This window comes from Stigmatopora nigra, chromosome 4 (genome assembly GCF_051989575.1).
Source record: "Stigmatopora nigra isolate UIUO_SnigA chromosome 4, RoL_Snig_1.1, whole genome shotgun sequence".
In the NCBI taxonomy this organism is placed as follows: domain Eukaryota; kingdom Metazoa; phylum Chordata; class Actinopteri; order Syngnathiformes; family Syngnathidae; genus Stigmatopora; species Stigmatopora nigra.
In genome coordinates, this window is record NC_135511.1 from 14,351,003 (window position 1) to 14,373,993 (window position 22,991).

The 22,991-nt window shown below is 42.8% G+C and overlaps 1 protein-coding gene across 3 annotated transcripts; it reads right to left on the bottom strand.

The window, feature by feature from the left end:
• Positions 1-320: 320 nt before the first annotated feature.
• LOC144195392 (methylcytosine dioxygenase TET3-like) lies at positions 321-22,445 on the bottom strand. 3 transcript variants are annotated; one of them, XM_077714997.1, is made up of 10 exons: positions 22,203-22,445; positions 9,895-12,670; positions 8,750-8,840; positions 7,575-7,668; positions 7,169-7,377; positions 6,859-7,009; positions 6,681-6,770; positions 6,027-6,164; positions 5,591-5,945; positions 321-5,291 (listed from the first exon to the last, which is right to left on the bottom strand). In XM_077714997.1, exons 2-10 carry the CDS (start codon positions 12,620-12,622, stop codon positions 3,538-3,540), a joined length of 5,610 nt encoding a protein of 1,869 aa, XP_077571123.1. In that variant the 5' UTR covers positions 12,623-12,670; positions 22,203-22,445; the 3' UTR covers positions 321-3,537. The 3 variants fall into 3 exon arrangements, with proteins under 3 accessions (XP_077571123.1, XP_077571121.1, XP_077571122.1); XM_077714995.1 differs by lacking the exon at positions 22,203-22,445 and adding an exon at positions 14,751-14,979; XM_077714996.1 differs by lacking the exon at positions 22,203-22,445 and adding an exon at positions 14,641-14,979.
• Between the last annotated feature and the right edge of the window lie 546 nt (positions 22,446-22,991).

A 22,991-nucleotide genomic window follows, 5' to 3' on the forward strand; every position in this document is an offset into this window, starting at 1 on the left:
ATACTCATCACAACCCAGGGTTACGTCTCATAAAAAGGATTTCAAGTAGTGTGAGGGTGGAAAAAAAAATAGTATTTGAGTGTCTTAATGGTCAGGTTTTCAGGTACAAAAGATGTGCAGCATTTGAATAAATAAGCACCAGGGACATTTCAGCTCAAAACTTAAACCCATGGCTTTGTAAAAAAATAGCCGTGGCAGGAGAGATAAAGACTTCTAAAGTTTTTCCAAGGTTTTTCATTGATTTCATAGCACTGACCAAAAGCTTTGATACAGGTTATATTATGCACCAATTTGTATGCAAGTGAATATTGTGATGTGTGTGTGTTACCTTGATGAATTTGGTCCCCCTACCAAAACAAATGAACAAAAAAAAATTTTTTTAGTGTACAAAGTCGACCTACCATCAATGTTCCCTCTAAACTTTCGTCTTCTCTGCGCAGCAGCAATGATATGGCGTGCAGTAAATAAAATCCAAACTTTAAAAAATGTTGTTGTTTTTACTCTATCCCCATGATGGCGCCGTTTACCGGGCAGCCAGTGACAGTAGCTCTGTCCACTCTTATGTTTTTTTGTGTTTTACAGGATGTTTTACATGAAAAATTAGAGGGAACATTGCCTACCATGAACTTTGAACTTTGCGAAATAAGGCATGATGTCATTTTCTTGAAAACAAATGAAGGTTGAGTATGTTTCTATGTTTTGGGCTCATAAAAAAAAAAAAAAAAAAAAAAACACTTGCATACTAGTCCAGCTATACATGAGTTATTTTTCCATTAGGGACAATTATTATCTGGTTATTATGGTTTATACTGTTGCAGGTATTACGTTTTTGCAGTATAATTGGAGTTGTAAAGTTATTAAAATTGGATGGCATAATTCATATTTAGCAAGTAAGGTTACCTTAACCTGTTACGTGCCGACTAAGGATACGTTTACAGTATTTGTGAGAGTACAAGAAATGTGTAACTAAGTATACATATACACGCTAAACACAAGGTACAAGTGTATTGTTGTCAAAATACCCCCTACACTTTTTTTTTAGGATTTACATACTATTCTCACCAGTTTAAATAGTTTTACCTAAATATTTTACTATTTACATTTGTATCTCTCTTCGGAAAATAATAATAATAAAAAGAACCCCTAACCTTCAAGTTGTCAATAATCGTCTTTCTTTTCGTCATTAAAATCAAGTTTAAAAGTGCTTTTATAAATCTGTTTTTCTCTGTACAATTTGTATTAGCTATATAAAAAAATGAGGGGGGAAAACAAGACAATCATTATCAACAATATTAATAAATAAAAGTACAAAAAAATGAAAAAGAAAGAGAAAACGTTAACATGATTGTGGAGAATTTGAGCACATAAAGATACTTTGAGTGATTTTCTGCCTTCGGTACAAAGTTGGAATTGGGACCAGTGTCTCTACTGCGTGAGGTAGGGTGCCGGAGACCAGCTAGGTATTGATTTTAACTCATTGCCTGCCGTCTTTCAAGACATTTTGACAAAATGGATCATCAATGGCAATGATTGATTAGCATTCACTGCCAAATTCAAATGAATCAGACGTCCATTTTAGTCAATGGCAGGCAATGAGTTAGCATGGGGAAGAAAAAACTATTTTATTTATTTTAATTTAGTTTCAATTAAATTTTTTGTCCTTAAAAAGTGATTTATTTTGAAATATACATGATATTAAATTTGAAACCCGATATCTAAACATCAAGAGCATTTTATTTTTGGTTGTTTACTCTTGAATACCAATTTATTTAGTGGCTAAAATGATGCTCAGATAAGTTTTAAGAGCCAAAGTTGCATTATTATTATAGTTTTTTCTAAAGAAGAAACCTTAAAAGGGTTAAGTTTCATGACCCCAAACACAGCTTAGCAACCGGGAGTCAACCTGCATACAAAAATGCGTCATGTTTTCCATTTGTGACAAAACCAATTTTAAAGATTAACTTTGTAAGAAGTCAAAACAAGAAATTCAGGTCATTCAGATAAGAGACGCCATTCAAGCATCTCTCAAATTTCGGCTCCTTTACACTATTGCCTGTGCAAAATGAGAAACAGTTTTTCCCCTGGAAATATTCAGCATCAACTCCCAGAATCTAAGCCACGTCCGAATCTTCAAAAATTGTCCCATCGCCAATACGAAACAAACAAAAAAAACGTAATAACCCGTCGTACTTGGCTTGTAGATGGCAGCACCGAGCACAAAGAGGGGCAAATCAAGTGTAGAAGAAGAGCACCAAAGTGTAAGCATAGATGGTCTAAAAAGTACTTTTACCACATGTGTTCAAACCCAGGTTTTCAGCTTCAATAGAAAGAAGCCTCAAAGAGTTATTATGGCAAAAGACACTAGCTTCTTTTCGACTCTGATCTTGGTTTGTTCTGAAAAGGGAGTCAAGCCTGCCCTCTAGAGTCTAAAACTCAGTGTAAACTCCCTATTGATGAGATGGATAAACTCCATCCATGCGTTAATATTAATCACAGACTGAATCGGGTTGAAAACGCCAACGAGGTAAGCACAAAAATAGCACACTTGCTGAAAAAGTGATTTCTTTCCAATACCGTGTGGTCTTGATTTTGGCTATAGCACCCAAGTACAGCATCAAGTGCCATGGAAAGGAGGAAGTGGAATGAAAATCCATCGGAGATTAAAGTTTGAGCACCAGTCAAAATTTCTAAGGTGTAGAAAAGAGGACGTTATAGACAAGAGAAGGATATCTTTAAGTGCAAATCATTCCACAACTGGGACACCAATTGGAACGCTTAATGCCATTGAAAGTAGTTGATTGGGCAATGATTGTTTGAATTGGAGGTCCAAAATGTTTTTTGTGATCAAATGTATGTAGAAAATGTGTTAAAAATGTGAAGCGATATCCAAAAGAATGATTTTGGTGGCCAATTGCATGATGGGAGATCAAAAATGTCATTTTTTTCATCATAATTTGAGCCATTGACTTCTGATTTGCACTAAAAAGACCAATCTCTTGTCCGAAGATAACAAATCCTCTTTTTTGTACGTCTGGAAGATTAATAACGTAAATCAAAACCTAAAAAAAAAAGAGCGACCAATGAAAAACAACCCCAACCAAAGTCAAAACGCAATCCCACGTGAATAATAACAACATTTAAAAACAACCATGATAAAAAAAACAAACAAAACCATTCTTCATTATAATACCTGTAATAACAACATTAACAGTAACAATTGCAATCTTAGTAATATCGATAATAGCAATATTTAGAGTCATTAAAATTCTATAAACAAGAAAAAAGCAATGGATTTTCCTTCTCTGGGTACGAGAGAGGAAGAGCACCACAGGCAGTGAATGTGTCCAAAGCCTAAACACTGCCTGACATGAGGTAAAAAAAACAAAAATAAAAACAACAACGATAAAAGTGTCCCCATTCTTTTGGAGTATGGGCTTCGGATGGATCTAAAAGATAGACGGCAGACTGCGTGACATGCGAGAAACATTCGTTCTGCCCATCCATCTTACCTGGCTCACCTGGCTAGCGATTGGTCCGTCACACAAAGGTGCTGTACGGTCCAGTGAGCTGGGTGAAGGCATAGGGACACGCATTGACCGTGGAGGTGGTGTGGCAAGTGGGAGCTAACCTCGTGACTGGGCCCTCCCTCTTGTCTTTCGATTGTCCGGCGCCGGGCTTGGCCGCCGCCGCCGCTGTCGCCATGGTCCCCCATTTGCGTTTCTTACTGAGCGCCTTGATTTCTTCCTGGGAGAGCCCCAGTAGAGCGGCTTCCTGCTGCCTCTGGACGGCCCGTTCTGCTAGCATCTTCATTTTAGCTTCCCACAGAGCTAATCCGTGCATGGGTTGCTGGAGGTTCTTGTGCTGGTAGAAGACCAGGGAGATGCGAGAGGGATGCGAGCGATCGGGTTTCTTCAGAGGAGTGGTGGCGTGGAGTTCCCGACGGGCGCATTCGATCAGGATGGAGCCGTGGGCCGGCGCCACGGCCACGCCTCCGATGTTGGGATCCAGGAAATTGTGCTCGCTGTCCGACCATACCTCGTCGTCGTCGTAGCGCCCCCTGGTGCTCTCGCCGTCGCTCTCGGCTCGACCGGCGTCCCAGCGAGCCTGTTCCGACTGCTGCAAAGCGTCGGGGAAGAGGCGTCCCTCGGGAGTAGGCGACGGGGTACTGCCCGCCGCCGATCCCCCGCAAGATTTCCAGGCTTTTTCCTGAACTCCGAGAGGAGTGGAACAGCCGCTTTCGCCCGTTTTGGACCACATCTTTTCGGGGTAGGCGCCGGCTGGATGGCCGTGCTTCAAACCGGGGCTGTACGCGCCGTGCCCCGCGGCCCACGCGTGGGGGTCGGGGCTCTGGGCGGGGCTAGCCCACTGCCGGGAAGCCATGGGCTGGGGTCTGTGTGAGGGGGATTGAGAATTGAAGGGCTGACCCATACCTGACTGAGTGTTTGTGCGTGGAGTGGATGGACGTGGAGATCCTTGGTTGGTGTTCCCCAAGACGTCCAAGTGGGGAGACGGGGAAGAAGGTGGGATTCTCGGGACAGGTGAGGCAGCAGGGGAGCCCCTCTGGGTATTAGAGCTGGGGTAGGATATCCACGGTTGTGGGTACGGAGAGGGTGGCTGCTGGTGGAATGTTTGCCTGTCTGCGTTAGAAAAGCCTTCAGGGTGTTGTTTTGAATTGGGATGTTCCCAGTTTGTGGGGACAACATTTCCATTGAACCTGTTTCCCGGCCAGGCGCAGGGTTTGGGGCTGGGACTGGGAGTGGTGGCGCCACCTGGATTCACCCCTCCGTCCTCACACACCGGCATGTCCATTGGCTCCTGTTTAATGACCGGAGTTGCTCTATTGGAGGACTCGGAGGAGACGGATGAAGGACGTGACTGGTTGTAGTCTGATGGCTGTTGGGGACCCATTTTGTTGTGTTGCTCAGGGTAGGAATGAGCCAGTCTAGCCTGAAGGCTCTGGACGTCGGGTTTTTTGTCAACCTGGAAGTTTGTTCTTCCTGCTTTGGCCATGGAGCTGTTGCGGCCCTCGTAGGTCCTCATTTTCGGCGCGAAAAGTGCGTTGGGGGAGTAGTTGTAGAATCCGTAGTGCGATGCTGGCGCATTGTGGTTGTAGCCGTTGACGGGGTCTCCTGCAGAGGGCTGGCCAGTTGTGGGGAGGCCTCCCCTTGCATAGTAGGCAGGATGTGGGCACATGGTCTTGATTGCATCGGCTGCTTGCAAAGGGTATCCATCCATTGATCCGTTGAAAGGTTCCTTCTTTATGTTGGGTTTCACCTCTTGTTTTACAATTGCTGGAAAATGCCAAAAGAAGTCCACAGAAATAGTTAAAATAATAACACACAGTCGCAAATTACTGCCAGCTGTGGTTGCAAGAACTACAGGGTTTGAAGCCACCCTTTCAGTGTGGCAGTCGAACGTCCTGACTACCGAGCTAAGTAGCTAAGTATTTGAATTTCATGGTTATCCCAGTTTTTATTATTATTATTTTTTTAAATGGTGATATTCTGGCAAGCACAGCTACCGTAGATTCAACATATGCTTTTTTTCTCATTGTAGCATTAAAAACAAATACTAAAAAGTAAAGACAAACCTTTATTGTCTTGATGTTGAGGAGACTCATTGTAAAATGCTTCAGTCTTGACTACAGTTTTCTCTGGTGTTGCTGTCACTTGCTGCTGAAGTTTACTCTTCTTCTTCTCCGATGCCGCTTTCTTGGCATCCAGGCGGCGTTGTCGACACGATTTGGCCGGTTCGGGTAACTTGCGTACTTCTCGGCGGAAAGCCTGAAGCACCTGAATGGCCCCCGTTTTCATTTTTTGGCGCTGGCCTTCTTCGCTACCAAATTCATCCGTGATGGAGACTTTGTAAAGAGGCAACACGTGGAGTTGTTCATCTGGAGGGATCTCCCCTACCGTTCGGTTGTCCTCTTTGGTCAAAGTGCACACCTAAAAACCCAGTGACAAACGCACAGTTTTTAACATTTCATTTGAACGTTAAGTCCAATCCCAGTGCGTCCGAGACCGTACCACTGTGCAACCATTGTGAAGGTTGTGCTGGTCCTTATGGGCGTGAGCGCAGAAGTCCAAGCAAGCGGTTACTCCAGCAAATGGTTTACCCGCTTTCAAACCCAACCTGCAGTCCGAACCTTTCGTCTCTGACTGACACTGATGAACAGAGCAAAAAATTATATGGTTATTGCAAGCCAAAAGTTGACATTTTTAATATTACGTCCATGGCAACACAGCATAGAACTATACCAGACATGGGCAAACTACGGCACTCGGGCCACATACAGCCCGCTAGGATTTTTAATCCGGCCCACTGACGTCCAAATAATGCTTTTTTTTTTTAGCTCTGTCCACTCTTATTTGTTTTTTCTGTTATACAGCCCCTCTATCTTTTTTAAATTACATTATATTTCCTAATACATTCCTTTTCACTTTACCTTGTACTTTATACTTTTCACTTTAATGATGAGTGATGAGTATGTTAATACTTTAGCCCTTTTTTCTGTTTCTGTTTCATATGTACTGTTAACGGATGCACTTTTTTATATGTATCGTATCTTGTGCTGACACCGCCCATCTGTCAAATTTTTAAAGTCAATGTAGCCCCCGGGCCGAAAAGTTTGCCCACCCCTGAACTGTACACTGTCCCCATATGTTTGTCAGTGAACCAACCTGGTTACTGTAGGCCTGAGGAGCCAGCCTCTGGTACAATGGAGCCACCTCAGTGGCTAGATTCTGAAATTGATCCCTGAGTTTTCCCTCCTGGTGAGAAAAGAAATAAAAACATTGCATTATACATTCCAAACAGCGACAAAAATATCCAAACAATCAAAATTATCCGAAGTAGTACCTCGTCAGGGCGTTCTCCTTGTAGCCGGAACTTGCGCGGTGTTTTGCTTCGGGCGTATTTACAGCCGTTAAAATACATGCTCCAAGAACAGCCAAAAGAAAAGGAGGCGCCACAAGTGTCAGGATCCTTGCCTTGACAGGCACATGTACGACTGCAGAGGGCGACAGTGAGAAAGAACAGCTTTGCAATGAAAATGGACTTCATATCATATTTTTTTATACAAAAAATATTTTCATTTGATGCTTATGCAACAATAAATAGTGTTACCCTGTAACATTTAATATATTGGCCCCCCGGACGAGTTACTTACTCATCATTGAGGCCACAGCGCCTACTGGTGGGGTTGCCAAATTTGGTGAGGGTGTCGCTAATTTCACGGTACAGTGTGTCAGCCATAGATCTTGGGACCCCTTCCCAAGCCATGATGAGAATGATGATAAACGCGTTGTCACAATGGTGTCCTGCTCGGTGGCGGACCAGACACAACAGCTTTTCTTTCTCACTCCCTCGGCGAATCACCTGATAGCAATCAACATTGATAGTCTTTGAAATTGGAGCATTTTTACAGAAAACATTTGTAGCAACACTCATTATTATTATGCAGACCAATAAACCTAGAATGTTATATGTACATTTCTGTCCAGAGTTATAAAATAATAAAAGTCAAATCAAAAACACCCCATCATAATCCATTGAAAAGTTGTAAAGCAACTTACCCATTTAGCAATTGGACACCCTCTTGAGCTTTTCCCCTCTCTGCCAGTGTACACCACTTTTTCCACTCTAACGGCCTCTCCCTTTTCCCCATACCTGCAAATGCCAAGAATAATATAGATTATTAATTATAGATTATTTTATAAACAATAAAACTTCTTAAAACTTCCATAAAACTCCCACTTCTTGCCTCCAGATGGCTTCTTAGGTTAAACTCACAAATAAGATACAGAACAGATGTTAAGATACAGTACAATTCTAACTAAAACTCTTGAAGTTTCAGTTCAACCAATCGGAATAGCAAAAACAAAAAGCTTAGTGGGCTAAAACAAACAAACAAAACAAATCATATTTTAGAGTTTCTTTCCCACTGAGCAGTTCAATTGATTTGATTACGATTCTATAAGTCTTGAATGCAAGTTATATTTGTCTTAAAGATGCAGAAATCATCACAAGCAATGGTTTCGTCAGTTATTAGCCAATGGGTGTTTTGGAAAGTCTGGGTTCAGGGGTTGCACTGGAGGTGGGAGTAGTCCATCAGAACTTGTTAGATGTTGGCTGATGGTTCCTATCAAATCTCCTGACCGCTTGATATCTGCCTTTGTGAAAACCTTAACGGGACTAGATTTGTCATGACAGTGCGCACAATGGCTTTCCACTCAATGGGAATCACCCTAAGGTGGATGAGCCTTTGAGGGTGGGGTGTAAGCTCTTTCACCACAGGGGGGATTAGATGGGTCAGGGTTGGGTCAAAGGTCATCCAAGAACTATAGGATCTTAAAGAGCAATGTCATTTATCAAACAACAATATAAGGTTTCTCCCGCCACAACATCAAGTCTCGCCAGAGACTAATGCCTCAACAAAAACAACAATTTCTACCAACAGCTTCTCAAGGAATATCAGGAAACCAATCATTGGCTGTTATTTGAAATTTAACATTACGTTGCTAAGTAAAATCAAGAAAATTTGGTCATGATGGTATCCACTGTTAGAAATTTCATGGTTCTTTGCTTAGCCTATATTATGGTGATGAAATTTCCTGATCCCATAGTTGGTTTTCTGGGTCATGGATTCCTTAAGGACAATAAGCGAGGAGGCACAGGAGGATGACATGAAGGAGAGAAGGTTTTGAGCCTGTAGGAGGAAGATAAAAAAGAAAACAACTAGAAGACAAACCGTGTTTCCATCAGATCTCTTATGGAAGCCACAGTAGGTCCAGATCCCAAGTGATTGTAGTAGGGCCCTTCATCTTTTTCCAGGACTTGTTCTACAAAACAGAGGAATGAAATTATACCTACACCTTAAAGGCAATATGAATGCTTCAATGACATAACAGCAATCCTGATTTCAATCACATGTCATATGATCAGCAACAGTGCATTTGTGGAATGCTGGATACCACGAGTGGTAGGAAATTCACTCATTAAAAAAAAGTTCAATCTCATTGATGTTAACCTCTCACAAAGATTTATCCGTTATTGTATTAGTAATCAGCTGTTGAGGAAAGAAAATGTCTATGTTTCGCTCAATTTCAGAGGCAATTAATCTGATCCGGGCCACATTTTTTCGGATTGTGGTTGAGGTTCAAACTCTCAAGTCTCCCAAATCAGAATTCATGCAGCAATTAAGTTAGCAACAGAGTGAGACAGGGTAGATCACAGGAGGACACAGCCGAGTAAGGTAACTTACCGTCGGCGACTGCCTTGGCCTCGTGTTTCAGGCTGGAGTCTGGTAAGACCACAGTTATAAAAAAAAAAAAAATAACAAAAAGGGAGGCTTGAATGAGCCTGAGAATTTTTGTGCATGTTCCCTTTAAGTGGGCGTTATGTTATCTTGTATGCACTTGGGAAAGTCAATGATAGTTAGTCTGATCTAAGTTGCTCATTGTATGTATTACATTTTTCAGTAGAGATTCATTTTGTAATAGATTTTGATTCACTAATTGAAATAAATATATTGTAATATTTGGTAATGGAGATAACCCAGCTATATTTCCGTGATGAAGATTGTCTCAATTTAATGTTTCATCTTAACTTTTGTCCAATTATTGTTCTTAAAAAGAGTATAATGGAAGCCAATAATTCATCAAGAATATTTGGTCCAGTATGTTGCCAATGGAGTCTCTGTTTTTGTATGAAAACTGTAGAATGAGCTATTAGAAATCATTATATTTAACTATATTTTCAAGAATTACTGGAGATTCAGCAGATGTTCCTTATTTTAAAGTTCAAACATTCCATATTCCAACTGAAATTCATTAGAAAGTGGCCATAGTGTTGCAGAATTTCTAAAATGTATACAGATACGAAGCATTGACTCACCCACACAGGTACAGGTGGGGTATTCCGACTGTAGATCTTTAGATGGTGTATCCAACAGGCTCCTGGTAGGTGTGTCTAAATAATTTAAGGGGGATTCTAAAAAGCCTTTCAAAGATGGAGAAAATGGCAGTCCATCTTTTGTGGGTGTGTCCTCCTCAGAGTAGCAAGTAGTGGAAAGAATGGCTATGTCACCCGAGGCTTCGATTTTCATCCGTTTAGGCATTGGGGAACATGGTACGCTAAACTTTTCCTCTAGTTGACTTTCTTGTTGATACTTTTGGAGTTGGGGGTCCTCAAGTTTCGAGACTGTGGACTGAAGATCCCATTGATTTTGCGCTGGGGTCACCTGGTTTGAGGTAAAATCACTTTGAGTTTCAGAATCGTTCCTAATGGGGTCCTTTTCGTTCAGGTAAAGGGTGGAGTTTGATTGATTTTGGCTGCCTGGTGTTGTACGATCTCGAGCGCTGGTCTGAGAAACTGCAGTTGTCCCAGGAACGACTTCGCCGGGAGTTGTCTGGGCAGACGAATCTCCAAATTCTGCCTCAAACTGCAGAATCAGTTCTTCGTACTTGGGATCAATGTTTGTGAGCCCTGGTAATTGTGAGGTGTTTGGTGTAGATGCAGAGGTCAGAGTAGAGGCGGTGTTAGCGCTGTTATGGGCTAAGTTGAGCGCTTCTTGTGACTTAGCCTGGGTGGCATGGGCCATTGGTGGAGGCACGGAGCCCATGAGGTTGGAACCGTTCATTGACAAAGCAGGATTAGTGATAGAAGGAGCCATTGGGAGGTTGGGACTTGATACCTGAGATTGGGCTGCAGCAGCTGCCTGAGTGGAGGAGTTACCGTGGGAAGCCATAAGGGGCAGTGAACCTTGGTTATTCGGGGCGATAGTTCGGCCCATCGTTAGGGGTGATGTTTTTTCCACAGATATCTGACTCTTAGGCAGGAACGTTGGCACAGAGGCTTTTTGCTTGGTCTTCTTGATTACTATCTGTTTGGGTTTGGGAAGAGAAGGGCTGGAGAGCGTCCCACCCATACCTTTGGTAGCGGGGGATCCTTGGCTGATTTTTCTCCTTTTGGGCTCCTTAGGCTCCTGTTTTACGTTCACATGGTTGAAGCCATTAGCTTCCATCTGTGGCCACCATTTTGGGGGGTTATGGTAGGACACTGGTGCGCCTGGTGCGCCTGGTACGCCAATGCCAGGGGAATGATTAGAGAAGAGGTTCCTTTTGTAGTGAAGATGTTGCTGCAGAGCTGCCTGAGTTGAGTGTCGAACTTGACCAGGAGACATGGGAGAAGCAGGGTAGTTGCGAGATTGCAACTGACCACGATCCATGTTGTAATGCCCCATGGAGTCGGAATGATCTCCAAAGTCCGGCTCTTGCTTGATGATCCTGGATAAAGATGGCTGGCACTGTGCCTGCATGCCTCCATTCTCATTGAGCTTCTGTGTGGATGGAGACTTAAAAGATGCATTCCCCATGTTCCCACTGGCGTCACCCAAAAGCTGTTTGAGCTCTGACATGGGGTCCGGTGCTCCGGTATAGCCGGATAGGTGCTCTTCGGAACCCCGGTGTGCGCCTCGCTGCCACTGCTGAGGACTGCGACCAAAACTGTGAGGACTGTTCTGGCCCGGAAATGGAGAGGTAGAAGCATGAAGCGGCTGGCCTTGGGAATGAGGCCGGTGGTGATCGCAGGATACTGCAGCCTGCTGGTCAGTGTTGACTCCTGGAGGGACGGACTGAGAACGCGATGACGGACAGATGACTGCAGAGGATGGAATCAAGTTAGTGCAATTTGGAGGTGGAGATGAGAAGTTTTGGTGATGATGGAAATGATTATGAGGGAGGCCTTGATCTGGAGCACTAGCACCAAGAATCCCAGTCCCTGATAACTGCGTAAGGGCTTCAATGGCAATAGCTGTTTGAAGACTGACGTTCCTTTCCTTGGCTATAGAGAGCACCTGTGGAGAGCAAGGAATTGGAGGAAGTTTGGAGCAGGGAACGCGACTTTTCGTCCGTTGATGTTGCTGAGGGGTTGAAGAAGTCGGGCGGTGGTGAGCGCCATTGGTCTGGAGATAGGCCTGATTCTGTAGATGGGATTTATGAACGTTGGGCTGTGGATGTGAGAAATCAGTTCTCTTGCTGGTGTTTTGATTCTCCCCGGCAGCCAACTTTATCTTCTTCTCCAGCCATTCAAGGTAATCTGGACAATCAGGTCCTTCACAATCACAGTTGGGAGGTTTATGGCCACCTTTTGCATGGCTCAGTGCTGTCTGGAGGCTTTTTATGTCTTCTGCCGGTGGAGGGCTTGTGTCAGAAACACCCCCAGGGGAGGGTCCGACCCTAGCTCCGGTAGTACCCATTTCCCGGGTGAATTTCTCATACAACTGCGGGGTGTCGGGATGCACTTGAATACAGGACGAGATGGAGGATGGAGGTAAGGTGCCGGCGATGGCGGAAAAAGTGACCAGGTTGTGAGCGTCTTCCATGTCCACACGGTGGACAGGTTCACTCGCGTTTGCATAACTGCTGTCATCTTTCGCCGATGGTTGCCGTTGATCTTTGCCATGGTTTGGCACCCAGCACGCTCTTTGAGCTGAACCCGCCACCGCCCTCTTCTGATCGTTTTCTATCGATGCCTCAACATCATTCGGGTAACAATTCACCCCATTGGACAAATCCAGGCTCAGCACGCCTTCCTGGAGGCGGTCATGTGACCCAATTTCCATCTGGCCTCCACCGCTGGGGCCATCCAATGAAATGACTTCGTGAACAGTCTGCAAAATAAATATAAAGAAGAAAAATAGCCGTTAAGTTACATTTTCGTGAATGCTACAGACAAAGTACACTTTAAAATGAACACTTGATCTTCAAAATGATTGGACATTAAACTGCATTGTTAAATGAGACTGATAACGAACAGGATTGCATAACTTTCCCTTCTCCTATCCGTGTTTCTTTCCCACCTTTTACAAATACAAAAGCACACGCCCCGGTAATGTAAGTTTGACAGAAAACAGGTTAATAGGTAAGGTTATGGAGATTTAGAAGATAAAAGCAGATAATGCGAGTGTTGTGTATACAGGGACAATCATTACAGAATTGTTGAACTATACAAAACAACCTGTTAGAAATTAACAGACTGTAGAGGAGGAAGTACATACACATTGAGGAGTATATGTAGGACAGTAATTGTCCTTTCCTATGTATGTTTTTAAATCGGAAACTCACTTCTAAAAAGGGCATATCACAGAATTAGCCATATTGTCAAACTCTGATGATATACTTTCTCAAGTTGGTGGAAAAAGTGACTATCTAACTTGTATACTGTATTTGTGTATTAGTGAAGCTGTTTTTTGACCTAAAAAGCACTTATAGGACTGGAATCGATTGAATACTTTGGTTTTACTGCCTAAAAACGAGAAAAACTAGTGAAACAGAACTTTTATCAGATGACAAATTGAACTAACCAAGCCTGTGATTAATAATGCCTAACCCTGTGTCAAGCAAAAATGATGTCATTACAATGGACTAAGAAAATACTACATGTGCACAATAAAAATATGCTCATGATTTGAAAGATTAGGAGTGGATGTCGACATAGATCATTTCATAGGAAGCACAGAAATCATTAACCAAGTCCATTTGATGATTTTCTATTGCAGAACACAATGATAAAGTGTTTAATTGCCGCATCCCATTGATTAGCATCAGGGTAACAATTTTGTCAAATAAATGTGAGACTTTTTCTACTTTAAAGGCAGTAAAATGACTAAAAATGCACGTATTTTTACTTCTAGTAAATTCTGGGTATGTCTCTCAATGAATAACAATTGAAAATATGAATTGTTTATGGCTCTCTCTGTCAAAAAAGGTTCCCTAACCCCTGCCTTAAAGTGTTTAATTGCCGGACGGGGACTATCTTTTGAATACATCTTCGTTAGTGCGTGTCTGCGGAGGATCCCAAAGGGGGGTCCCGATGCTAGCGCAAAACGCTGGTTTGGGGTTTAAAAAAAAGGGGGTGGCGAGGGACAGCCGGCAGGCATAACGTGAGAGGCCCCATGTCTGCGCTATCGGCAGCATCAGACGGGAAAAAGGAAGGGGGCGGGGGTGGGGGTGCCGTGAGCGGGCGGCTGTTATGAGAACTGCAGTGTGTGGAAAGAGAATGACTGCAACATCCCGCAACATCGCGACTCTTTTTTTGACTCTTTTGGCGACTCTTTTAATGCGACTCTTTTTTTGACTCTTAAAACATGTAAGCATAGGAAACCCAAGTAAAAATGGACCAAAAAGATAAACATGGAGTTAAATCCACCCCCGGTTTGTATCGCAACACACAGTGACAGTTCATTTATTACACATGACTGATCATTACAGTTGGAAATTCAATGACACAATCAGAGTAGATCTTCCTATGCAATTTCATATTTCCCAAATGGATGAAGCTGTCTGTTATTAGCAAGAATTCCAACCTGCATTGTGAAAAAAATGAAAAAAGAACCTGAGGAGCCCTTTAAATTGTAAGCTCCATTGACACTGACAATGAAAATGAAAGAGGGAGGAGACAAAGCATCTAAAGAGTGGTGTTGCTAAGGGGCTTCAGCCACTAAGAAGACATCTGAACTGAAATCCCTGATTCACAACACTCGCCATCCCCCCCTCCGACCACCCCTTTCTCATCAAAAGCACCCAGAACCAAGACACCCCCCTCCAAAACGATAACCAAAAGCCCTCAAGGGCAACCTACCGTTCCACTAGACGTCCACCAGACAGATAAACCCGGTCAGGGATCAAAAAAGCAGCGCATTTCCCCTAGAGGCGTGCCAGCCATGTCCAAATGCCAAAATAGCAATCTACCTGTATTCTTCCTGATTCAGTCCGTCCAAATCCTGGCGCGTGCATTCACACACGGCCAAGCGTACGTAAATAACACAGCACCCCCCAAAGCCGGCGTGGACCCTCCGTCATTCTTTTTGCGTCCTTTTATGGCCTGGCCTTCTTTTTTCATGATCTGTGTGTCTGCTCCTCCTTCCCCTTTTTCAATATCCTCTTTCTTTCTTTCTCTCTTTCTTTCTCCCTCTCTCAGCTGCACATGCAAGTCGGCAACCCTCCCCCCACCACTCTCTCTCTCTCTCTCCCCTCTCTCTCTCTTGCTCTCTCTGTTACTCTCTCGCACGCTACGCCCCTTCCGCTTATGCAGCCTTTAACTCTCTCTCTCTCTCTCTTTTTCAGTGCTATAGAGCGAGGGGCCATTATCTGAGCCACAGCGGGCACGTACGACGGAATGGAGGCGCATGCAGTGAACAGAAACAGAAAGCTCGGTGGGCTTGTAGCCACTACTACGACATGGCAGCGTTCATCTCCACCTATCACATCGATTTCGAGCTTTTACGGCCATTTCAATTCTGCATAACACTGTTTTTTTTCTTTTTAAATTCATTTATTTTTCTCAACGTTGACTACGGTGCCTGCGATTGTTGTTTTTCTTCCGACGACATCCTCTTTTGAGCGACCGAGACTGGTTGTTCGGGCAAAAAAAACAAAAAAACGCCGTCAATCTTGAACTAAAGCCATGCAATTGGGAGCGAGGTCGTTGTTGGATTTGTCGGTGAGAGGAGACAGAGGGAAAGTGTCGTTTTTTTTTCTTTTTCGATATGATCTTCGCTTTCCGCCGTTGTGGGAAGAGAGTTGAGGATGAAAGGCGGCAATGGCAATGTGGGCTAGGACCAGAATATGTTGGCGAGGGGGAAATTGGATGACACTTTCGGCGAGGATGAAGACTAGAGGAATAAGCCAAGAGAGCTACTGTGGGGAAGTTCCTCTTGCAAATGATGGAGTCGTTTTTGGCGGACTGCCGTTGACAAAGCCGTTGCGTATGAAAAACGTGCAAGCTTGGTTTTCCGCTGACCACCAGGCCAAGATTTGACCGCCTATTGTTGCCGCTCACCATCTCAATCGAGCGCTTCCTCTTGCTAATGGCTTACTTGGTCGGCCTTGTGGCGTCGCTCCTCAATAATCACTGCGTTGAAGGAGAAGGAAAAACATGGCTGCCGCGGCCAAAGCGGATCGCTGTCATCCGCCGCCGTTGCCGCCGCCGCTGTCATTTTCAGACATTACCTCGGCTATTAGCGAACTTGGCCCATTCTTTGCCAGAACTGACTTCTGCTCCTACTTTTTTCTGTTCCCTTTTGGCCTCCTCGCTCTGTCGTTTCTACGAGCTTTCTCGTCTCTCCGTCGACTCGCCCGAGTCTTTTCTGGCTGGAGCTTACTGCGGCTTTCTCTGTTTCGGAGGATTGGACACGGTCGCCGGCGGCCGCACATATTTCGATACGCGCTCTGGCGACGTACGAGCGTCATCTCCGAAAGTGAACCGTCGCAGGCTGAGCCTTCTCGGGGAAGAACAGAAGTAGAGCGTAGGTCACCTGACCGGGGAGGACCAATGAGAGGGAGTAAAAAAAGAGTGAGCGGCCCAGGCAGGAAGCACATGTCCATGACCTACGTCATCTGCGTCATTGTGTCATCATTACCGCCCACCGACACATTGCTTGCACCACGCAGTGGGCATCACGGACCACACGCACACTACAAATCTTGCACTTGACTCAAACGAGTGTTCTGGTTGACTACTTCGACTGCTGTGACACGTTTCTTCAGATTAGCCAAACGACGTCGTATCAATGTCAACAAATCAAGAGTTGAATACGTAGCTAACGTTGACTAAAAAATGGGATGAAGTAGTGTAAAAAAAATATCATTCCGGCTAAATAATGAGAGAATTACGTGTAAACTAAACTCCAAAAATTACGGAAAACTTAATAATTGGCCCTGATGCAATATTGGTCCTTCAACAAAGCAGTTTTACCATTTAATGATCAAATCAAAGTGTCCACTACATAAATTCAATGATTTAAGAAGAGTAAACACATAAACAGCTACAACTTAAAGCTTATACGATGACATCACCAGAATTCAACTACCAGACACGTGTTGCAAACTCATTCATTTGAACACAAACTCGACATATTCTCAACACAAATTCATTCATTAAATACTTTTAAAAAGTCCCATAATACCAACTACTCTATCCCAATCTAAATCAAATCATAAATAATTCAAATGTAATGCTGACACTATGACATCATCCTCATATTCCAACAAACTATATAAAACCAAAAGTACATTTAATTAGTAAAAAATGAAGACTTACAGAAGACACAGTGGTATCCTGCCTGCCGATGATTATATTCCTAAATGACTCCTTTCACAGTTATTCCACTTGTCTTTGTCATTCTCCTTTTGTAAGCAGCACACACACAGGAAAGGTAGGAGGCACAACTCACAACACAATCCATTCTGCGCACAGTATTGGTTGGTTAACTGGCAAATGACTAAGCTCGAGTCATCTTTTCTTCCAAATGACGACTCGCATAAACCCCCAAAAACACCACAGCTTAAGATATAAATTCCATTGCTTTCCTTTCAACCATTATAGTCCATCCAGTACATTTTGAATCATTTCCTATAACTTTTGAAGGATTTTCCCCAATACTTTGTGACATTTCCATTTTTTTTTAAATCCCTCATTGGCTGTCAAACCCACCTACCAAATCGGCGCCGCTCTTGGACCACTTCTGGCCCACGAACCATAGATTTAAACACCCCCAGTTTAAATTCTTGCTTTTTTTCTCAGTATCTCACGAGCAAGAATGACGGCATCCTCCACTAAAGACAAAATATCAACAAAACCACTACTGTAGATTCCATTGGCCTCCATTCCCCATATAGTCCCCTCCCCCACAAAACAAGCCTCTTTGCCCTGAAGTGAAATGGCATCAAGGTCATCTGAGCTGACCCAAGCCAGCCTACGCCCACCCAAGCCACCCCCCCTCACGGTGCTTTTGCTTTTCACGCCGTTTCTTTACCTTCGCTGTGTTCTTCCAACGTCTGTTTCTTATTAGCGAGTCACAGACATGCACGACAGCAAAGGCTGCAGCCAATACAACAAAATAACATTCAGAGCCAGTCAAACCCACCCCCCGTGACCCCCTCCCGCCCACCACCACTCAGCCTATTTCTTGTTTGGCATGCACATGACTGCACACGCGCATGCTAGTATGCATACAGTATTGGATTGTTCACTCAGGGTCACTGGGTTTATTAGAGGGTGGGACTAGAGGCTGAAAGGGCGAAACAGAGTGTGTACAGTGGTGTAGGGTTAGAATCTGTAAATACGTCGGTGCTAAACTTGGAATTTTATGGGGGAGATTTGGGTCAAAAAAGCTACATTTTTGTCATGTCAGATTTTGGGCTAAAAGGTCGGGTGTTTTTTTTTTTTAAAGGGTGGCATTTTGTCAGTCTACACTTAAAAGTAGAAAATTATTATTATTATTTAATAAATATATAGATAAATAAGTAATCAAATAAAGAAACTAAAATAAATAAATATATAAATAAATAAGTAAACAAATAAAGAAACTAAAATATATAAATAAATTAATACATAAATGACTAAATAAATACATTTAAAATAAATAAATGCAAAATAAATAAATACAAAATAAATAAATACAAAATAAATAAACTAAATAAATACATAAATAAATAAACTAAAAAAATACATAAATAAATAAATGAAAGAATGAATCGATGAATGAATTAATTAATAAATAAGTAACTAATATTAAATTCACAGACAAAATACTAGCAGCTGTTCTTTCCAAAATTTACCAATAGATAGAATGTAAAATAGTATACATTAAAGTGATATAGTGCATTGATAACTGTACATTTTCCACTAGATTTTTTCTAAAAGTGAAAACCAATTAGAAAAATATAAAACTTTTGGTTTAATGGCAGATACTGCAATTGCCAGAGTTTATTCGATATTTCTTTGACTTATTCCCTTGTGACTCATTGATATTTTTTTTAATGTGTGCATTATTTCTGGATCAGTACATGTAGTAAGTATTACCAATGAGTATCATGCCAGCCGACATTCGGCACGTGCAAGTCAGCACGAGAAGCCAAGCTGGGGAAGGAAAGAGAAATAAAGACCCCCCCCCCCCCCCCACACACACACACACACACTCCACTCTGAAATCCACACAAAGAGAAAGGAGGAGTGGTTTGGGTGGGAGATGGAAAATAAATAAAAAAGGTAGCGATGGGCGGGGGCTTACACGGCTGCATGAAGACCATTGGAGGTCTCCTTTTTTTTTTTTTTTTTTTTAAAAGCGCTCCCCTTTGTGCTTGTTCTACAAATGTAAAGAATGAAATCAATAGGCAATATTCATCCAATAGACAACCACCCCTTACATAAAAGGCTACAGACCAAAATAAAAGGACCTGAATCCATTTAGAACAATAAAATGATACACACTTCCCAACATTCTTTACTAATTAACACCTAATATGTATATAATCAAGAAAATATTCTTTCCAAGCTGTTTTGTACATTTAAAAAGATGATATTCACAGTTGGATTGTACAAAAAAGATCAGAAATTCAACACCTAGCTCAGATTTAAAAGAAAACAAGTGTAACCTATTGACTACTGCCCATTCTTGTCTCTCTCAGGACTTGAGCTAAGATTAGCTCTCCATATGTCTACTCAAGCAGACCCACTTTTAAAGGGCCACTACTTCACCAAAAAACATATTTATAAACTACAAACAATGCATATTTACATGCAAAAAAACCCACTCCAATATTCCTTAACATGCATCTACATCTTCACACTTGGATCCATTTTCAAAGCCCTTCATTCCCATCCAAATCCTTTAAAAAATGGATTCCAATGTGGGTAAAATTTAGTCAATAATATCCCATAAATTAAAACCCTATCTTTAATTCACCGGTGCGTGTTTTAATACAAATGAGTGCATTGGTGTGTGAAGGAAAGTGTAACAGCTGTGGAGTTGTGTCGGAAAGGCGCGCCCAGTCCGATCTGGCGGTCACGTGAAGAGTTAAAGAGTGTGAGCAACAGCTGAGTGGTCCGCCCACATTTCTTTCCATACATTTTTTATTAACTGCGGCATGGTGCAGCTGACAAAGTCTCCTCGCTTTCATCCACTAACACAAATGATAGCGACAATGGCAGCATTAAAACAACTGCTGTCAACTCCATTTTAGAGCAGTAAAACATAAGTGAACGATTAAGGCCAAGCTTTTAAGAGTTCATAGTTGCATAAGTGCATAAATTAAAACCTTTAACACCAAGTTCTAAGAAGAGGGAACACAAAAAATCCATATTTCTTACATATAATGTAACTATAATACAAGTGTAGTAAGAAAACAAACAATAAATGTATATTGAAAGGCGTTTGTTGACTTCTTGTGTCTATGCAATATACACTAAAGCACTTCCTACACAAACACAGGCTAATGATTGGTTATGTGTAGAGCATTAGTTTCAGCACCTGAGCTAAAATTGCATCACACACTCAAGAGTTGCCCTGGAAACGAGGTCAGTGTTAACCCTTTGCGTACCAAGCTGGGAATTCCACTTAAAACCAAATATATCATTAACAAACATTCCATCTGCTGTTTCTCGCCATTCTAAAAGTCTTTTAACCACCCCCAAAATAAACTTGCTTAGATTTTCAACCTTGTGTTGCACTAAAAAGCTCTTAAATATAAATTAAACATCCTTAACAAGAGTAATAGAGGCACTTTTTCTGAAAATAACTCATAATTTAAAAAATGTAAAAAGAAACAGCGTAAGAATCATGTAAATATTTGCATAATTTCATATATTTGCAACAAGCTTCAACATAAAATGCTGTGCTTAGTATGTTAGGCCTTTAGTAAACCGGGTGATGGTGAGACATGACTAGATAAACTCCACTGAACCACTGACCTGTATAGCAACCGTAACTAACAACAAACAGGGTCTCGGGATATAGGCACACACACCCACATGCACACACACACACACACACACATACAAACACCCCCCCCCCCCACACACACACACACAAACATACCCACACCGCCACCCACACGCACATTATTTTGTACGTATCGTACGATGCTTATACTATGACAACAACTGCATTCCAACTACACTACAGAAACGTGCGTATTATCTTCCATGTACTACTTTCTCGTACAACTTGTTTGCTTTGGTCGTGAGAATCCTCCTTCGGAACTCCCCAACATGGTCGCCCGCCAAATGCTTCGCCGTTGGACCGGCGAATCCCAGCAATGACAGACACGCTACTTCGAGGTCCAATTTTGGCTTACTGACAGTATTGCGCATGCCTGACCCACTAACTTTTCCTCCCTTTACCTCATCTGACTCCAGAACCTATGTTTGGAAGGACGCCGCGCCCCCTCCCGGCTCTGTAGCCAGAATTCAAGCTTCCTCCTCCTCTTCTTCCCTCTTTTTCTACTCGGCCTCATGTATCCACACATGCCCGGCGCCGGCACCAATCAGCGGGTAGCGTGGGACACTTTAAACTGCCGTACATCACTGACGCTCACGGCGACTTCGGTATTGGGAAGTGAACGTTGAATTTAGGCCACTTTGAAACTAAAAAAATGGAAATCCAAGATACTGACAGGTGTACTCACACCTTTAGGACTTTTGAATGAACACAAGGTTTAAGTCCACCCGGTCGTTATCAGGTAATACTGTAGGTTCGTATTTTCAACGGTTAAAGCTAAGAAAGGAATAAAGTACACAATCCAGTTGTCGTTGGCACCCCAAACAAGCAAATTGACACCACCGTGCGATGCTGTAATGAGCTAACGTGCCACAACTGAAATGTTAGCGACACACAACTAACAAAAGTAGACATCCTCGCTTACCTCAGCTCCAACTTGGGCCATTTTCCTCCAAACATTGCATCTTTTTACTCATTCAACACGCCAACAAGAGGAAAAAATAGACAGACAGATGGGAGGGGAGTAGTAATCAATAGAATAATGCGACAAGAGCCCATTCAAAAGCACCTGCCATTACGACAAACCTTCCTACCCATGCAAACTCCCAAATATGTCAACTTTGAATCATTCTCCTCCTCTCCAGCACAAACAATGGCATGTAAATTCCATTTAAAATGCATCAGTATGGAAGATCTCAAGCAACTGCAGCATTTTCAATTCACACATCAGACAAAAACTAACAGAATAGCATCTTAAAACAAAAACATTACCACAACCCACTATTAAAAATAAATAATTCTCCCCCGATATCCTTCCTTATCCCATCATCCATAACCCCCCTCCCCCATCCCCTTCCCTCCATAGCCACCCACTCATCAACGATGAAACAGTGTAGAGATATACATGGTGATGAATATTTACCCTCCAAGTCTGCCAGCTGCCGGTCTTTGTATTCCTTGGTCGCTTTGCAGAATCCCCATCAGACAGGAACCGAGACTCCAGCTCCCCCTCGTCTTTACCTCTTTCCCTTTCTTCTCTTTCTTTTCCGTGCACGGTCCTCTTTCTGTCTTTCTTTTTTTTTTGCTGTCTTTCTCTCTCTCACTCCCTCGTCTCTCTCTCTCTCTCTCTGGGTTCCAGCAGCTCATTCAGGAAGCCATCTTGTGTTTTTAATCTGGTTTTGCCAGAGCTCTCGTACACACGCTCTCTCTCTCTCTCTTTCCCCCCCTCTCTCTCTCTTTCTCTCTCTCACCACCCCCCTCCCTTGCTCCAAATCCCTTGTACTAATACACCAATAAATCTACTTTACCCATACACACACATACACAAAACACACGTGCACACTATCCTTTCCTTCCCCATTTTTTTTTGCACATAATTTGACCATCGCCAACCATGTTCGTCCTCATTCTCGCTCCAAACACGGCCATTATCCAACATATGGACATACGTGCGCGCACACACACGCGACGTCACGTTAGACACGGCGCACAAAAGCTGGCCCGTCCACCAATCGGAAGCCAGGATGGGATTTGCTGCTAGGGTGAAACTGAAGGAGCTCAAAGGGAGTGCGGCTAAAAAAAAAAAGGGAGGAATGGACTCTAGTAAAAAAAAGGGGAGACTTAAATTAAAAAAAAGGGAAAAGGTCGTTGAGGTTGGGTTGTTCGGTGCCGCCGTGAGAGGAGGCGGACAAAGAAGCGTCGGCAAGGTGCA